Raw genomic sequence first — 18754 nt, 5'->3', positions numbered from 1 at the left:
AAGCTTCCCAAGGGTTCAGTCAGCATATGTAACTCTTGATCCTTTTTTTCCCCTGAGCATCAGTCTCCTCATGAGACCTGATCTCATAGGGTCTTTTAGAGAATTCTTTACAGTTCCTAGAATCTACCAGAGCTTGAATTCTGTTGGCCTAGCCTTTGGAAACTCTCCCCGTCTATTCCAGGCCCTGAAAAGACATATGAATAGAACTTTACAGGCAATTTTTAAAAACAACCTTGTTTTTGGTTTTCCTTCTATAAAAGTACAGTAAGTAAAGCTAGAGTCAAAATTTCTGAGGGTTAAATTTTTCAACTTTGCTCTCTACTGTTAATGAAATAAGAATTTTCATCATCACTAAGTATTTAAGGATATAGCACTATGCCTAGCCAAATGGGGATATAAAAGGAACAAGTAACAGGTTATTTTCTTTCCCACAAGAAGATTTATTAAAATTGTTGTCCTTAAAGATTTTTGACCATAAAAGTCTAATGTAATGAATTGTTAGAAAAATGAAAATTTTTAAGAGCTGAAAAAAAATTCCAAACTTTATTTTTATCACTTATCGGGTATACCTAGATAATAGTATATTTTTCCTTTTCATTTGAAAGGACATAATGGCCACATGTAAAACTTTTTATCTTTGGATAACCACCAGATATCATTTGTGAAATTTCTTTTTAAATTATGATATTAGATTATACACTTAATTCTGAGTAGAGTCTTAGGAGCAGATTATAAGCTCAGTTTTTACAGGTAAAATGTTTTGTGGCTGTGACTTAATATATGGTACTAGAAACTCAAACAACTAACATTTATTAAGCTTCTGTTATGCTCCAGGCATTTTGGTAAGAATTAGTGACACAAATAAAATAGTGAGTGTTTCTGCCCTCCAAGAGGTTTTTTCTAGTAGAGCTGGTTTCTTTATATTTTTTTGAGGCATAGAATCTTTTGGCAGCCTATGGTTCTATTCTCAGAATAATTTTTTCAAGTGCATAAAGTAAAATGCTTGGGATTCCAGAGGAAACCAATTATATTGAAAAATAGTTATCAAAATATTTTAAAAACAAGTTCATGTATCCTAGGTGAAGAACTACTCCAATAGAATTAAAGTAGAATTATACATTGAACTTATTGTTTTCCTTAAGTGATTGAACCTTATGTTAAACAGACTGTTTCCATTACTGTGACATTTAATTTGAATACCTTGAACTCTGAACACATTTCAAAATAGCTAAACAACCAAATCATAACAGTATTGTTATGAATTCATTTATGTTGTTAGATTATACAAAGACAGAAGGAATTACTTTAAGGAGCTTTATTTAGCCTCCGAAAGTTAAGAACTAAGGAATGTTTTAAGTTCACTGAAACCCAGAGAAGTTAAGTGGTTTGTCTTAGATCATAGAGCTTCTTAGGAGTAGACCTGAAAATAAAATGTAGCACTTTCTTTTAAAAAATAAAATGGAGTTTCCATTATATACAATGTATTATGATAGGCAGAGCAGGTGATAAAAAGATAAATAAGGCCTTTCCCTTTCTTTTAGGAACTTGTAGTCCAAGCATTTACATAGTGCTTTAAGGTTCATAAAACTGGAAGACCTCTAAGCTTCCTGAATTTCAAAGCTTATTCTAAGAGCAGGAAAGAACAGGGTAATACAAGTAAATTAATATTTCAGTACTTCGATGGAACTGTGATGTCATTAGTATTCATCTCTTTACCGATTCAAATCATAATTCATTTGTTTTTTCCTCATTATTTACAGTTTTTGTATGTGTTCTTCCATAATCCTTCATTGCAAATCTGTCATTGGATAAAAAGTCTTATGAGTATTTTAATATTTGGAATCTCCATATGCTATTCTCTTTTTTCATTAAATGACTGTTTCTTTCTTTTCTTCTTAATATGTCCTTGATGATGCCCTTTACACTACTTTGGTGACAAGATGTTTTTTGTAATATGCAACACCTTACACTGCCCTGTAATTATATTCCAAGGAGGGACCTTCTTCAAGAAGAAATAATTGCTTGTGTATAAATACTCACGTGTGCCCTGTATTGGACCTGGAGTAGTCTTCTTTATATATAGATTATAAAAGTAGGATAAGAACTCTTAAGCATGTGGTTGGCCATGAAGAGCTACTTCTTGTAGTTTTGACATTCTTTTCTCTCAAATCAAAATGAATGATTGTGACCTTGATGAGGCTATTTTAGAGAGACCTGGAATATTGCACTTTCTCTGTCCTTGGCCACAGGATGGGTTTATCTGTCTTTAGAATGTTAGCTCTGTGCTGAAACTCCTTCTATCAACCTCTCAACCCTAAAGCAGGATATAAGTGGGGATGGTGCTATGAAAGCTCACAGTCCAATGTGTAGGGAAGGAGAGAAGTAGTATCGATATCAAGTTTTTCCACTCTTGGTTTCTGAGAAAGTTAAAAGTAGGACTGTTTTTGACTCTGGTTTAGGATTCTTTATTTTAACTATCATTGTTGGTATTAGTGGAAGCGAGAGAAGTTACAGGGAACTCTTGGAGGTGCTGAATCCCATCGATTACCCACCCTGTTGCTCTGGTCTTTAGCAATGAGAGAAACAGTTTTTATATGATTAGAAGAACTGGAATAAGTAGCACTATTGAGACAATATGGCATGATGGAGAGGGCACAAAGACTTGGGTTCAGATTCTGCCACAGATGGCAAGTCAGTCCAGTGTCTCGATTTTCTCATCTATAAAGCACCTTTGTGCTTTAAATCTGTGATTCCATGACCTTGAGCCTTTTGCAGTTTTGATTCTATTAATATTATTGTTTTCATGATTCATGAGGATGTAGTCCAATCACAAAAATGTGTTTTTTATTTCTTTGTTTTTATCAGAGCTTTGATTTCCAGTGAGGGTGTTATTCCATCAATTCAGATCATCCCTTACTTACAGTCTCTCCATGGTCCCCAATCCTTCTTGATTAGAGATAGATTTTATGAATGTAAAAGGATTGAAGTATTTGAACTTCTCTCTGTCATCCTTGGACATCAGTGACTAACAGTACTGTCTGTATTGAAAACAGAGGACAAATTTAGATAAATTGAAGAAAGGAGATCTGTAAAGAGTCCAACAGAAAATTACACCATGTCCAAGGGGAACTGCTTAAGGATTTACAAAGGGAGAAAGGGATTTTTAGCAGCCAATTGCTGAGAATTACTTTTTTTGCCAAACATGCTTTCTAAGTTTGAGCCTACTTTTCCCCTGGATGTACTTGTGGGATATTGGGCCCCCAATGGGTGGGGGTGGTGATACTTTTTGTCAGCCTCTTTCACTATACCGTCTTAATAAATATTCATTTCTTTTTTTTTTTTTTTCTCAGTGGAATTTTATTTTTCCAAACACATGGAAAGATAGTTTTTTTTTTCTTTTCAGTAATATTTTAGTTTTCCCAATACATGTAAAGATAGTTTTCAACATTCATTTTTGTAAGACTGTTCCAAATTTTTTCTTCCTCCCCCTTTCCACCTCCCTCCCCAAGACAGTAAATAATATGATATAAATTGAACATGTGCAATCCTTTTAAACATATATTTCCATATTTGTCATGTTTAATTAGAAAAATCATATCAAAAGGGAAAGTTCCACAAGGAAGAAAAAGCAAACAAACAAAAATACTATGCTTCGATCTGCTAAATACTCATTTCAAAAAGTTAAATATGTCAAACAATTAGAGGAAACTGGTAGGGACTTGGGAGTAGTAGCATTGAAAAGAGTCTCCTTATCATACTCCAAGGTTCCCCTAGAACCTTGAAGAGAAGTGGGGATTACTGCTTGGGATCAAAGTCTTTCTAGTTTGCAAAAGTAGCCCCAGAACATATGCTACGAATATTTCTGTTATGCAAAGAATGAAATAATACCTACTCTCATAAGCTTACTTTCTAATGGAAGAACTAGATTATTTTAAAAGATTGTCCATCTAATTAAATGCCATAATTTGCACAATGAGTTCTACTTTAGTTTTGGTTTTTTTTTTTTTTTTCCCATATTTAGATATCTAGACCACTTTCAAGTTAAGGTGACTGAGGCTTAAAGTTTTCTGATGCATAAGATAGGCAGTAAGCATAGTGTTATCTGAATTTAGGAGTATCTATAGAACTCTCCAGATAGAATATCTTCTCTATGTGGACATTGTACAGGGCATCCTCTGTAGCAGTGATGAACACTCTTTGGCAAACCTGTGCTCCCTCTTTTAGTCTGTGCTTCATATTAGTAATCAGAGGGTATTTCATCAGAGTTGGTTTTGTGTTTCTGTTAAGGATTTTGTATCATCTTCGCACATAAGAGAAACTACTAGAAAGTCATTTTTGATAAGTAGCTTTTTTTCAGCAACCTTATTGATTGGTAGAGATCTCACACCTAGAATATCAACAGTTTATAGCTGTTTTAAGAACTAGGACTCCTAATACCATTTTTTCCTTTTTTTTTTATCACTTTACAAAAAATATAGAAATAAACCCTGTGTTCCTCTCTGTCTTTTATGTGAATCCTTTCTTAATCATCCCAATTTCTTGATCACTCCCTCCCTTTCTAACTACTTTGCATTTATTTGTATATATTTATATTGTATATATTTTGTTTTATCACCTTCTGCCCCTAACCCCTAGTTTGTTATAGTTCTAGAAAATCAGGTCCTTAGTACCTAGGACAGTGCCTAGTACCATATTGGTGCTTAATAAAAGCTCTTTGGTGAAAAGCTGATAAATTCTTTGAACATGTTTAATTGTGTATCTGTTTTCTAGTGGCAAATAAAGCCACGATTTTAAAAGTACTTTTAGTAGTCTAGAATTGTGCTATTCAGATACATAAGAACTTAAGGTTATGTGATGTGATTTAAGTCAGTAGTAAAACTGACTCTTTTAAATGTGAATCATAAAATATTTAGCAGAAGAATTATAATTCTTATGCAGTATGATAGTCATTTGTTTCTCTTTTGTTAATTGGGAGGAATATAGGGCTTGCCGTGGGTCATTACCAAAAGTTAAATCAGCAGTTAATTTAACAACTGTTTCTCAGAAGGGCTGTTCCCTAGTTTTTCTGAAAAGTTTCCTCTTTCTCTTACCTGAGCTTCTTGGATACTCATTTCAGCCTCACATGAAAAAAAAAATCAACTTTAAAATGCCCCCGATGGAATCATATAGCATTTTACTTTCATATTCTTTTTTCTTTTGTCCCTGAGCAAAATGTGATTGCCAGCTCTACCCCAGTGGTAAGATTTTTGAGTTATTTAGGAAAAAAAAGTGCTATTTTTGTCCTATAGGCATTTTCATAAATTTTCTCCCTTACCTGTAGCACTCCCTTCTTTTTGAGTATCAGTGATTTTTCTCCTTCATTTAAAAATAAAAATATCTTTTGTATTTAATATTCCAAAGGTAAGTTTTACTTGAAAAATGAAGTAAGTTATTCTGCAATCTTTCAGTAAATTATTTTGTTAATGGATGTGCAAGTACTTGAAGAAAGAGAAGTGTCTTTTTTTTACACATCTAATTTTACACATCTCATGTTTCCTTTGGGCTAATTCAGTTCTGTTTTGTTATTAGAGTATAGCACCTTCTCTGATGAGGGCATGCCATGCCGGGAGGCCCTGTACCAGCATTTCCCACATCATACAATTGATTCTAAAATTCTTGAGAGACTTTGAGAGTGTTCTTGTATCCTTTTTTCTGACCACCACATGAGTACTTGCCCTATGTGAGTTCTCCATAAAATAAATTTTTTTGACAAGCGTACATTTGGCATTCCGACAGTGTGGCCAACCTAGTGGAGTTGTGCTCTTTGCAATAGAGTTGGAATGCTTGGCAATTTACTTGGAGAGAGGTACTCAGTGTCTTGTTTAGTTCTGCCAGGTGAGCTTCAGAATCTTCCCAAGACAATTCAAGTGGAAGCAATTCAGTTTCCTGGCATGGCCCTGGCACAGTGTCCAGGTTTCACAGGTCAAGAACAAGAAGGTCAGCACAATGGTTCTCAGACCTTCAGTTTGGTGCTGTCTAATACCTCTCTACTCCCACACTTTCCTTTGGAGCCTCCTAAACACTGAGCTAACTCTGGCAACGCATGTGCCAATCTCATTATTAATGTGGACATCCCTGAAAAGTATACTGCCAGGGTAATTCAAAACTCTTCCATTTGCTGTAACTGATGGTTCCATATTTGGATGGCATAGTGCTGGCTGATGGAGGACCTGTGTTTTCTTGGTGTTAATTGTTAGGTCAAACTTAGCTTAGGTAGCAGAGAATTGATCCATACTTTGTTGCATTTCAGCATTTCAGAGACTACACTGAAAGCAATCATCTATGAACGAAAAATCATGTACCAATGCTCCCTCCACTTTAGTATTGGCTGATAGCCTTTTCAAGTTGAAGAATGTACCATCAGTTCAGTAGCTGACTTTGATTCCATGCTTGTCCTCAAGAAGGTGTTTGACAACATAGCTGAAACCATCATGCAAAAAAAAAAAAAAAAAAAAAAAAAAAGCATGGGAGCAAACACACAGCCTCGTCTCACTCCATTGGTAAGATCATGGGAGATTTAGGAGGAAAAAGTGAGTTCCATTTTGATCATGTTGAGTTTAAGGTGTCTGGACATAAATACTTCTAAAACTGAACTCACCTTTTTCCCTGAAGTTTCCCCAGCTTCTTTGTTTCCTCTCACTGTGGAGGACAACACCATCCTCCCCAATTTTTGAGATTCATAAGCAAGAAGTCGTCTTGAACTCTGTACTCTCTCTCATTCTCCTGTTTGGAAATAATGGAATTGGAAATATTTTCTGGACATTCAATTTGAGATGTCTAACAGGCAGGTGAAGATGTGAGCTTGGAGGTTCATAGAGTGTTTGGGACAGATAGGATTAAGTAGATTTGAGAATCATCAGCATGACATACCTGACACTTAGTGTCCATCTGCCTTTGCTTAAAGGTCCGTGCTGAGGGAGGACTCATTTACTCCTTGAAGTAGACAATCCCATTCTTGGATAGTTCTTTTGGGAAATTCTTATTGCAACATAAGCACAACCAAAAGAGAGTGACTGGGCTAGGGAGGGGCCCAGACAGCCTGCACTATGAGAATTAGTTGAAAAGCCTTGGGGGAACTTGAGGCATGGGTAAATGGTTGTATTCAGGTTTTGGATAAGACCCTTATGTAGAAGAGACTCCCAATTTCTCATTCTCTTGTGTTTTAGCCTGCAGTGTAATACCTCTGTTTGAGGACTAGTCAGTCTTCTAGAACATTGCTTAGTATATAAAGAAACAAGGTAGCAAGTCAGCTTACTTCAGAGTTTTTAATTGTAAAATAAAGTAAAAAGACATTGTGTCTGGATAGGAAAAGTTCCCAAACCTAGCATCTTGAGTCTTTGTAAGATTTGTAGTGTGAGAAGTTAATTACTTCTTTAGAGGAAAGACTTTTTGTAAGATTTTTTTGGCAAATAAGCCTTTAAGACATAATAAATATCTTTTAAATCAGAAAACAAAAAACTTAATTTTCAAAGCTTGAATCCAATGCTCAAGTTCCTTAGACTAAGCTGTGTACTCTGCCCTTCTGCCCTCCCTCCACAGGTAGTGTACTATCCATGAAAACTACCTTTGAATCTTGAAATTCAATGAATATGTAACCTAATATTTCATTTCACTACTTTGCTTTTTTTTTCTCCTTCCTCTTTTCCTTCCCTCAGTTTGAATAAAAAAAAGTTTATTCTCTAATTATGACTTTAAAAATTATTTGGTTTCTTCCCTTCCCCATCTCTCATTCTAGCACTCATTACTGAAATTGCCCGACTTGAAAAAGAGTATTTATTTAGATATGTGATTAAGGAAGGTAGTATTGAAATTTGTAGACATAATGAAAAATTGGAAGCGATATGACTTTAAAAAAGCATGATATATGACTGTTTATATGTTTGAGTGTATGTGGTACATGTAGCAAAATTCTCTATATGTTCTTGAAATATTTTGGAACTCTAGACAACTTATTTTAAATTTCCTGTACCCTTAGAAATAGTGGTTGGTATGCTTTGTAAGGGAGAGAAGAACTAGGACAGAGTACCCAGATTTATGGTCTTTGCAGTAATTCTGTCAGTTAATGCTTGCCTTCTCCATACATTTTGGAACATTAAGCATTAGCATCAGAAACACATTGATATAAGCTTCTCAGGACTGATCAGTCTAAGTAGAAGGCAGCAGGTGCTTTTTAGATGCTGATGTTCTTCAGTGATTTTTCTACTCCACACTTTGATTTAACCATACTTTTACTTCTTGATGCTTGTCTGTTTTTACTAACCCCACATTACTCTGCTCATTCAAATCTGGGATGGGTTAAGAAAGCATAGAATTAAGTAATATACTTAGATGAACTGTGTTTTCACATGAATGAAAGCATGAGTAAAGCACATTAATTCTAGAGTATGAACTTTGTGATTTTTTTTCTTTTTGGGTAGTGAGAGTTGATCACTTTCTGGTTTTCAGTTATCAGTTGTTAATGCTGCCATGTAGGTGAATTCCTCTTATGTTCAGTTCATGAATAATATTATAGTTCTCCTAAGAGTAGTCTCCATTCACATAAGCCAGTGAATTAACTGCTCCATCTTGTTTGATATAATTTCCTAATGAAATATTTGTATTTATAGACTTGGGGAAATGGTAATTTGAGATGTTTTTTCTGTTCCCTTCTCCCTGGATAGTTTAAACCTTAAACCCAATTAATCAATAAATATTTATTAAGCATCTACTTATGTGTTATAAACTTACATTCAAATGGGGGAGGACAGGTATATACATATTTATAGCATAAATATAAAGTGAATAAGTATAAATATATAATATACAAAATAGTTAATACAAGAGCTTATAATCCAAATATTATACCATCTTTACCTCAATTTTTTTTCCTTTTCTTTTCACTTCTGGAAAGGACTTAAAGTCTAGAAGGGAAAGCCAAACAGCATTTATTTAAATATGAAACTTTTATTTATTTATTTATGAAAAGGAGAAATGGTGTCTTGTAAAAGTAAAAGCAGTTTGAGTTTCTGCTTTTATTTTTACAAGACACCATTTCTCCTTTTGTGTTTTATATTTTCTAGACTGCTCTTTGCTGCAAAGGTCTCTGACAAGCAAGAGAAGGAAATGTGTAGTTAGTGGTGTATTATTCTTTAACGGTCCTGAAAGTGATTTTCTATCAAGGTTGGAATGAGACCTATCAACAGGGAAAGGTAGAAATGACTTTATTCTCTTGGAAAAGTATTCTACTATGTCATCTGATGTTTTAATATCCTTCTTAGAATAAAAATTAGCTATCTCAGGTTCCCACTAGTATCTCAGAGAGAAGGGCTTTGCTTATGATGTGTGCATTTTTAATAAAGCAAAGAGGACTATGCGTCCTTTTTTTTTCTGGAAAACATATAAGACTATAAAAGTTTATTGTACCTCTTTGTCCATTGTTTCAACAAAAACCTGTGTTTATTTGCTTCCATCTTTTGAGGACCTTAACCTCTCTTCCATACTTTGCCCAAAGAAACTCTTTTATATAAATAGACCACAGTTTAACAAAGACACTTGATAAGGTAAATAGCATCCTTAGAAGAACAAGCATGTGGTGAAAGATTTTAAGTCCGTTATCAAATAAGGATCAGTTGAAGGACTTCCTGCGACATAATGATTTAGAAAAACCACATACAAACATTATATTTTATTAAAACATTACCCAATTACATTTTACTGCCAAATACTGGGATACAAAGAGAAAATATAAGACAGTTTTTTTTATCAAGGAGTTCACATTCTAATGGGGAGACAGCATGTTTGGGAAATTTCAGCTGCAAGTCAAATGAAAAGGTTTTATGATCCTTTGGTTATAGTGTGGCAGTACAAATAATAATGCTTCTTTCTTGTCATTTTCACAAATAAAGTGAAAGCAGTTTCTGATGATGAACCATCAGTTGTACTCTATGGCGTATTCCTCCAGCTTTAGTAGTAAATTTGCCCGATCATACTTTAGTTATTTAGCCTCTCAGCCCTTTTATATGATTCACACTATGGAAGTTCCTAAAGCAGTGAAAGAGTTGGTTCTTTATATTAATGAAATCAAAGATCCAGTCTCTATACTCAAATATGTATTATAGCTGCAATGTAAATTTAACTAATTACATCTTGATAAGATTTTTAATTGTCCTTTTTATAATAAATTTGAAAAACATGAAATTTCTTGATAGAAAAAAAGATGACTACATATAAAATTATGAATCTACTGTGTAATACCTTTTGGGAGGAAGGACAAAAGAATATGTGTGTATATATGTATGTATATATGTGTATGTTTCACATTTAACATGGTAATGCCAATTCTATTTGTGTGTGCCTCCTGAAACTCCTATTCTCTTCTATTAAAAAAAAAAAAAAAGATTCATTGTTGTTTTTTTCTTTTTGTTTGTGTTACAATTACTACCTCCCATTGCCCCCAGCTTTCTCCTACCCAAAACACCCTTCTTTATACAAGTACATATAGTCATACAAAATAAATACACACATTTGAATGTGCCAAGAGAGGGGAAGCATAATTCATTTCCAGTTTTTCTGGAATTATTATTAGTCACTGGATTGATCATAGATACCTTACTACTTTAAAGAACTTTCTTTGGTATGTCATTTGATGGAGGAATGTTAAAGCAGCTATTGCATAAATAGGGAGAACTAAGGATGGGGACATACTTTGCAGTGTATCAGTGTTTTTATGTTCTTGTTTTAACATTTATGTTCCAAAAGTTAATGTGACTAAGAAAGTTTGTAAGATACTTCATATGTCCTGAACTGTTAAATCAGTGTGGATGATGATGTTAATAAATTTTTTTTTTGTTTAGTTTTCTCTTCCTTAAAGGAAGACCTATTTTCTGAGAAAATACTTGATACTGTCATTTAGTAGGAATAATGATACTTTACTCTGTTTCGTTGATATTTGTTCCAATATAATGGGTTTAATACATTTTTTTTTTCTTTTGCTGAGGCAGTTGGGGTTAAATGACTTGCCCAGAGTCACACAGCTAGGAAGTGTTAAGTATCTGAGGTCGGATTTGAACTCAGGTCCCTCTTGACTTCAGGGCTGGTATTCTATCTATTGCACCAACTAGCTGCTCTTAATACTTAAATTTTATGAGACCAATTTGTATTAGATATTGGTAGTGGATTTACTGATTTATTAATCATGTAGCACTTCCTCACCCTTCATACATATAGAAAAACTGTCTATGGTTTTTTAAAGGGTATACTGAATTTGCATTGTTGCACTGAACAAAATAAGTCAAGCTGCCAATTCACAGAAAAAGAAAAAAAAATTACATGTTCAAAGTTAACAAAGATTTTATATGATTTTTAAAAATGTAGACTTTGAATTATTTGATACATGTCTGGTTAAATTTTATTTATTTACCGGTGACAATACAACTATTGAACTTGAAAAGCACAAAATTGCATATTTAAATAGTAGGAAAATGTTTAAAAATACATTATTGGAGCCAATTGGCAGCTTGACTCATTTTGTACAGTGCAACAATGAAAATTGTAGAAAACCTTGATGATGCCAAAAAAAAAAAAAAAGTCTTAAGCTATATGATTGTTTCAGCATTTCTGCAAGCAAAATGATGTAGTTGGAATTTTGCTACTTTGATGAAACTAATGATGGCCGACCATTTCAATAGCTGATGAACTAGGGAAGTCTTATGTCCCTATGGAATTCATGGTTTAAGGATGTATTAGTGAGCTCTCAAATTTCTCAGCTATGTTATGAAATTTTTACAGACAGGATTGAAGCTGTGGGGAGAGAAGGGAAGGATTTATTTAGGGTTTTTTTAGTACACATATAATAAAAACTTTAAAATTTTTTGCAGTTTGCCTTCTGACCTCTTTGTTCAACTGAACCTGTTCTCTCTGAAGTTACCAGTGATCTTAGTCAATAACTCTAATGTCATCCTTCTTGAACTTTTTTTTGGGTATAGTATCAACATATTTTATTTTTAATACCATAATAACTCAGACTTCTTCTCTTCTACACAGGGAGAGCCAAAAAACTTTACATAGATTTCCAGATCATGCGAGTATTTTACCTTCAATATCCTTGATGTGGAAGGGATAATGCTACATAAAGATGAACATCTTTCTCAAAACAAACTTAATGAAAATCCCAAAGTTTAAGTGAAAGCATAGTATGATTCTTAGAACTTAAATATATGCATCAAATTTATATAGCTATGACAAAACCGGGGGAGTTTAGATTGGGAGTTTTATAGGCACAAACAGTTTTTAATTTCATTTTTTTGTTGTCCCTGTTTAAGGGATAGAGATGTTTCCTGGACCTATGATTTCATTTTTTTAAAAAATTATAACTTTTTATTGACAGAACATAGGCCTGGGTAATTTTTTATAACATTATCCCTTGCACTCACTTCTCTTCCGACTTTTCCCTTTCTTCCCTCCACCCCCTCCCCCAGATGGCAAGCAGTCCTATATATGTTAAATATGTCGCAGTATATCCTAGATACAATATATGTTTGCAGAACCAGACAAGAATTCTGTTGTTGCACAGGGAGAATTGGATTCAGAAGGTAAAAGTAATCCAGGAAGAAAAACCAAAATGCAAACAGTTTACACTCATTTCCCAGTGTTCCTTCTCTGGTTGTAGCTACTTCTGTCCATCATTGATCAATTGGAACTGAGTTAGATCTTTTCTTTGTCGAAGAAATCCACTTCCATCAGAATACATCCTCATACAGTATTGTTGTTGAAGTATATAATGATCTCCTGTTCTGCTCATTTCACTCAGCATCAGTTCATGTAAGTCTCTCCAAGCCTCTCTGTATTCGTCCTGCTGGTCATTTCTTACAGAACAATAATATTCCATAACATTCATATACCACAATTTATTCAGCCATTCTCCAATTGATGGGCATCCATTTATTTTCCAGTTTCTAGCCACTACAAACAGGGCTGCCACAAACATTTTGGCACATACAGGTCCCTTTCCTTTCTTTAGTATCTCTTTGGAGTATAAGGCCAGTAGTAGCACTGCTGGATCAAAGGGTATGCACAATTTGATAACTTTTTGGGCATAATTCCAGATTGCTCTCCAGAATGATTGGATTCATTCACAATTCCACCAACAATGCATCAGTGTCCCAGTTTTCCCACATCCCCTCCAACATTCATCATTATTTTTTCCTGTCATCTTAGCCAATCTGACAGGTGTGTAGTGGTATCTCAGAGTTGTCTTAATTTGCATTTCTCTGATCAATAGTGATTTGGAACACTCTTTCATATGAGTGGAAATAGTTTCAATTTCATCATCTGAAAATTGTTCATATCCTTTGATCATTTATCAATTGGAGAATGACTTCATTTCTTATAAATTAGAGTCAATTCTCTATATATTTTGGAAATGAGGCCTTTATCAGAACCTTTAAATGTAAAAATGTTTTCCAGTTTGTTGTTTCCCTTCTAATTTTGTTTACATTAGTTTTGTTTGTACAAAGGCTTTTAATTTGATGTAATCAAAATTTCCTATTTTGTGATCAATAATGATCTCTAGTTCTTCTTTGGTCACAAATTTCTTCCTCCTCCACAAGTCTGAGAGGTAAACTATCCTATGTTCCTCTGATTTATTTATGATTTCGTTCTTTATGCCTAAATCACGGACCCATTTTGATCTTATCTTGGTATATGATGTTAAGTGTGGGTCCATGCCTAATTCTTCTTGAACTTTTTCTAGCCTTTGGCAATGTCGATCATTTTCTTCTCCTTGTTAACACTCTTCTCTCTTGGTTTTTTTGACATTGATCTCTCCTAGTTTTCCTCCTCACTGCTCTTTCTTAGTCTTTCCTTGGCTGGATCTTCATCCAGCTTGAGCCTACTAATTTCAGTTATAATCATTATGCAGATGATCCTCAAATCTGTTTATCCAGTTTTAACAGCTCTCCTATCCTCCAGTCTTGCATCTTGAGTTGCTTTTTGGATATCTTGAACTGTGTACCATGGACATTTTGATTCGATTTATCTAGGTAAGAGAAGGGTAGAGTTCCTTCATTATTACTCTGTCATTTACTTAAATCTTCCTTTAAAAACTTAGATGTTATGCTATTTGCATATATATTTAGTGTCAATAGTAATTAATTATTTATGGTAATATCTAGCAGACTATATTTTCTGTTGGAATCTTTACAAACTGTGAAGTCATTAGAGTTGATAGAGACAATAATTATCTAATTTAGTATGGTTCACTATTTATTATTGATCTGATCCTACAAGGAGATATTTTGGGCCAGAAGAAACAAGGTACTAAGGGGAACTATTTTCCTTGTTTGTTTCTTTCTTCTTGATTTTGCTTTGGTTGAATCAGTGTTTACTGCCCTGTCTTTTTTACTTAAGCTGAAGTATAATAGATTTTGTTCCATTTTTTTAACTTAATTGTGTATCTCTGTCCATTTCAAAAATTGTGTTCCACCTCTGCTCTTTTCAAGGGTGCTTTTGTTGAATTATGGTTTTTTATACATTCTCTTATTTTTTTGTTTTATGAATGAGTTCATCCCATTCACATTTTTAGTTATTATTGTTAATTGTATATTTCCTTCCATCCTATTTGCTTATCCTTTTCCTTTTTGTTTTTTGTTTTTCAAATCCTATTTCAAAACTTTATTAGCTTTATCACTCTTTGAGCTAATCATTAAACTCACTGAACCTTTCTTTTCTTTTTAATTGAAGTTTTTTTATTTTCAAAACATATACAAGGATAATATTTCAACATTGACCCTTGAAAAACCTTGTGTTTCCATTTTCCCCCATTTCCCCCTTGCCCTCCCCTAGATGGCAGGTGAATCCAATATATGTTAAACATAGTAAAAATATATGTTAAATCTAATATAGGCATACATATTTATACAATTATCTTGCTGCACAAGAAAAATCAGATCAAAAAGTTAAAAAAAGATAAAAAAAATTATAAAAAAAGAGAAAGAAAATAAAAGCAAATTACTGAAAATACTATTTTGTGAATCACACTCAGTTCCCACAGTCTTCTCTCTGGTTGCAGATGGCTCTCTTTATCACAAGGTCATTGAAACTGGCCTGAATCATCTCATTGTGGAAAAAGAGCTATATTCATCAGAATTGATCATCATATAAATATCATATAATCTTGTTGCCATGTTTAACGATCTCCTGGTTTTGCTTATTTCACTTAGCATCAGTTCATGTAAGTCTCTACAGGCCTCTCTGAAATCATCCTGCTGATCATTTCTTATAGAACAATAATATTCCATTAACATTCATATACCATAACTTATTCAACCATTCTTCAACTGATGGACATCCAGTTTCCAGTCTCTTCCCACTACAAAAAGGGCTGCCCCCAAAATTTTTGCATATGTGGGCCCCTTTTCTAGTAGTCCCTAGACCTAGTAGTAATATTGCTGGATCAAAGGATATGCACAGTTTGGGCATAGTTCCAGATTGCTCTCCAGAATTCTGCATCTGTTCACAATTCCACCAATGATGTGTATTAGTGTCCCAGTTTTCTCACATCCCTTTCAACATTCATCATTATCTTTTCCTAAAATTTTAGCCAATTTGAGAGGTATGTAATGATATCTCAGAGTTGTCTTAATTTGTATTTCTCTGATCCATAATGATTTAGAGCACCTTTTCATATGATTAGAAATTTTTTAAATTTCATCTGAAAATTTTATGTTCATATCCTTTGACCACTTATCAATTGGAGAATGGCTTGAATTCTTATACATTTGAGTCAGTTTTCTATATAGTTTTAAAATGAGGCCTTTATCAGAACCTCTGAATGTAAAAATGTTTTCCCAGTTAATTGCTTCCCTTCTAATCTTGTCTGTATTAGTTTTGTTTATATAAAATCTTTTTAACTTGATAGAATCAAAATTATCTACTTTGTGTTCAATAATGATCTCCAATTTTTCTTTTGTCGCAAATTCATTCCTGTCTTTTTGTTTCTTAACCTCTTTTTGAGTTTGTTTTGCTTTTTACTGATCCTTTCCTTAATATGCTTTTCCTTTTATTTTCCAAATTCCTTTAACCCCATTTCCTTATGTGGCCCTGTTTGTTTCAAATACTTCCTACAGGAATTGCCTACAGGCACAGCTAGGTGGCATATGGATAGGCTACCTGTCTTAAAGCCTCAATTTTCTTATCTGTCAATTGAGCTGGACAAGGCATTGGTAACTATTCCAGTATCTTGACTAAGAAAACCCCAAATAGAGTCCTGAAGAATGGGATGTGACTGAAATGGTTGAACAACTAACAGCAGCGGTAGTTAAGATGAAGAATGAGAGCTAAGAGAACTGCTTCTTTTTATTAGATTTAGGAGAGAGAATGGGGAATCAGATAGTTGGCTTCAAAGGAAATTTCATTCTGTTTTTTAAATTACGGAGACCTGAAACTTTTTATCTTGTTCAGTTCTACAAAATCAACTTCACGTTTGGTTTGCTTCAAGGTATATTGAAAATTAAGACTTTGTTATGGTATATGAATGTTATGAAATATTATTGTTCTATAAGAAACAATTAACAGTAAGATTTCAGAGAGGCCTAGAGAAACTTACATGAACTGATGTTAAGTGAAGTGAGTAGAACCAAGAGAACAATGTTTATAGCAACAGCAAGGTTAGATGATGATCAATTCTGATGGACATGATTCTTTTCAACAAGGAGGTGATTCAGGCCAGTTCCAGTGATGTTGTAATGAAGAGAGCCATCTGCACCTATAGAGAGGTCTATGGGGATTGAGTGTGGATCACAACACAACACAACATAGAATTTTCACCAAAATTTTGTTGTTCTTTACTTGCATTTTGTTTTCTTTCTCATTCCCTTCCTTCCCCCCTTTTTGATCTGATTTTTCTTGTGCAGCGTGATAATTGTGGAAATATGTATAGAATTGCATGTTTAAATATATTGGATTAATTGCTATCTAGGGGAGGAGGTGGAGATAAGGAAAGGAAAAAATGTAACACAAGGTTTAAAGGTGAATGTTGAAATATATCTATGCACATGTTTTGAAAATAAAAAGCTTTAGTTTTAAAAATTAAGACTTTGAAAACTAAACTGGTACTGTTTTAAGTAGAAAAGCTGGATTATAATAATCACTGGTAAAATTTTTTGCTTTGGTATACCAATATCATTTTTGCTTTTTCAAAAAGCATAGCAGGTTACAAATTTGTAGAGTGACCTACAAGTAGGGCTAGTAGATTAGGAGAGCCTTATTTCAGAGTCAGGAAGACCTAAGTTCTCTGACTTTAGGTCATTGATTTAGTTTTTCAGTGTTTCTGCCTACTTTCCTAAGAACAGTTGTAGATCAGCTTTGTAAAAAAAAAAAATAAAATAAAAACTATATTTGATTTATTAAGGATCATTTAATTTTGCTAAGGAAAATAAGATTACAGGAAAGTTTCTGTTCTTGCAGGAAGACTGTCTCTGCAGCAGCTAACACCTTCCCCTTTCAGTTTATCTACTCTAAAAATATCTTGTATGTTCCTCGTTATTTATGTTTCTGCCTTTAGATTGTGAGATCCTTAAGAGTATGAACTCTCTTTTTGCCTTTTTTGTTATCCCCAGCCTGTAAAATACAGCCTGTTACTTAGCAGGTGCTTAGTAAATACTTATAGTTTTACTTAGCCTTAGAGTCTAAATTAGAACTAATTAACAAAGGAAAACACTAGTAGAACTAAGATAGATTTTAAAAGGCTTCATATAGAAGTATGTATATATTGCGGGGGAGGGGAGTTGAAGTTAGGAGGAGGATTTAGAGAGAGAAAGAGAGAGACATGGGTGAATAGCTAGAGCTTTACTTTTGAATATGTCTATTGGACTTCTATTTTGAGATATCTGAAAGACAGTTGGAAATGTAAGACTGGAAGTCAGATGATAACCTAGAGAAGGGTGGCAGGATTTGCATCTGCCAGGTATATATTCAGAATGCATTTTCCCATAGAAATTATGTTTTAGATGTTTAAGTTCCCGGGATCAGTCAGTCAGAGTTCCTCCTGTGTATTAGCCACTAGCAGCAGCAGCAAGCAGCAATTGCTGCTTGCTGCCGCTGCTTCTTTTTTTTGAGTTGTATCAACTGAGTTTATTTACAGGGCATAACTGTTAAACAAATTATTTCTTTTCTTTTTCTTTTTATTTAGAAGTTATATGCATGAGTAATTTTTCAGCATTGACAGTTGCAAAACCTTTTGTTCCAATTTTTCCCTTCCTTCTCCCCACCCCTTCCCCTAGATGGCAGGTTGACCAATATATGTTGTATAAGTTAAATATGTTTACATATGGTCATATATACATGGCCATATAGTTATTTTGCTGTACAAAAAGAATTGGACTTTGAAATAGTTGTACAATTAACCTGTGAAGGAAATCAAAATTGCAGGTGGACAAAAATAGAGGGATTGGGAATTCTATGAAGTGGTTCATACTCATTTCCCAGAATTCTTTTGCTGGGTTTAGCTGGTTCAATTCATTACTGCTCTATTGGAACTGATTTGGGTCATCTCATTGTTGAAGAGGGCCACCCATCAGAATTGATCATCATATAGTATTGTTGTTGAAGTATATAATGATCTCCCGGTCCTGCTCATTTCACTCAGCATCAGTTTACATAAGTCTCTTCATGCCTCTCTGCATTCATCCTGCTGGTCATTTCTTACAGAACAATAATATTCCATAACATTCATGTACCA

The 18754-nt window shown here is 33.9% G+C and overlaps 1 protein-coding gene across 6 annotated transcripts in view; it reads left to right on the top strand.

The window, feature by feature from the left end:
• Window positions 1-18754, top strand: part of ARHGAP21 (Rho GTPase activating protein 21) — a 144850-nt gene that overhangs the window by 12941 nt on the left and 113155 nt on the right. For 2 of the 6 annotated variants that reach the window (XM_051961183.1, XM_051961182.1), the window contains exon 1: window positions 5465-6539. The exons of 2 other annotated variants lie outside the window; for them this stretch is intronic. In XM_051961183.1, coding sequence (XP_051817143.1) covers window positions 6426-6539 — 114 coding nt within the window. In that variant the 5' untranslated portion in view covers window positions 5465-6425. Of the gene's footprint in view, window positions 1-5462; window positions 6540-18754 lie in introns of those variants that run through there. 2 more of the 6 variants (XM_051961178.1, XM_051961179.1) reach the window with 2 other exon arrangements.

This window comes from Antechinus flavipes, chromosome 5 (genome assembly GCF_016432865.1).
Source record: "Antechinus flavipes isolate AdamAnt ecotype Samford, QLD, Australia chromosome 5, AdamAnt_v2, whole genome shotgun sequence".
NCBI lineage: Eukaryota > Metazoa > Chordata > Mammalia > Dasyuromorphia > Dasyuridae > Antechinus > Antechinus flavipes.
The sequence above is the reverse complement of the archived record's forward strand: the minus strand, read 5'-3'. Positions and strand labels throughout refer to the sequence as shown.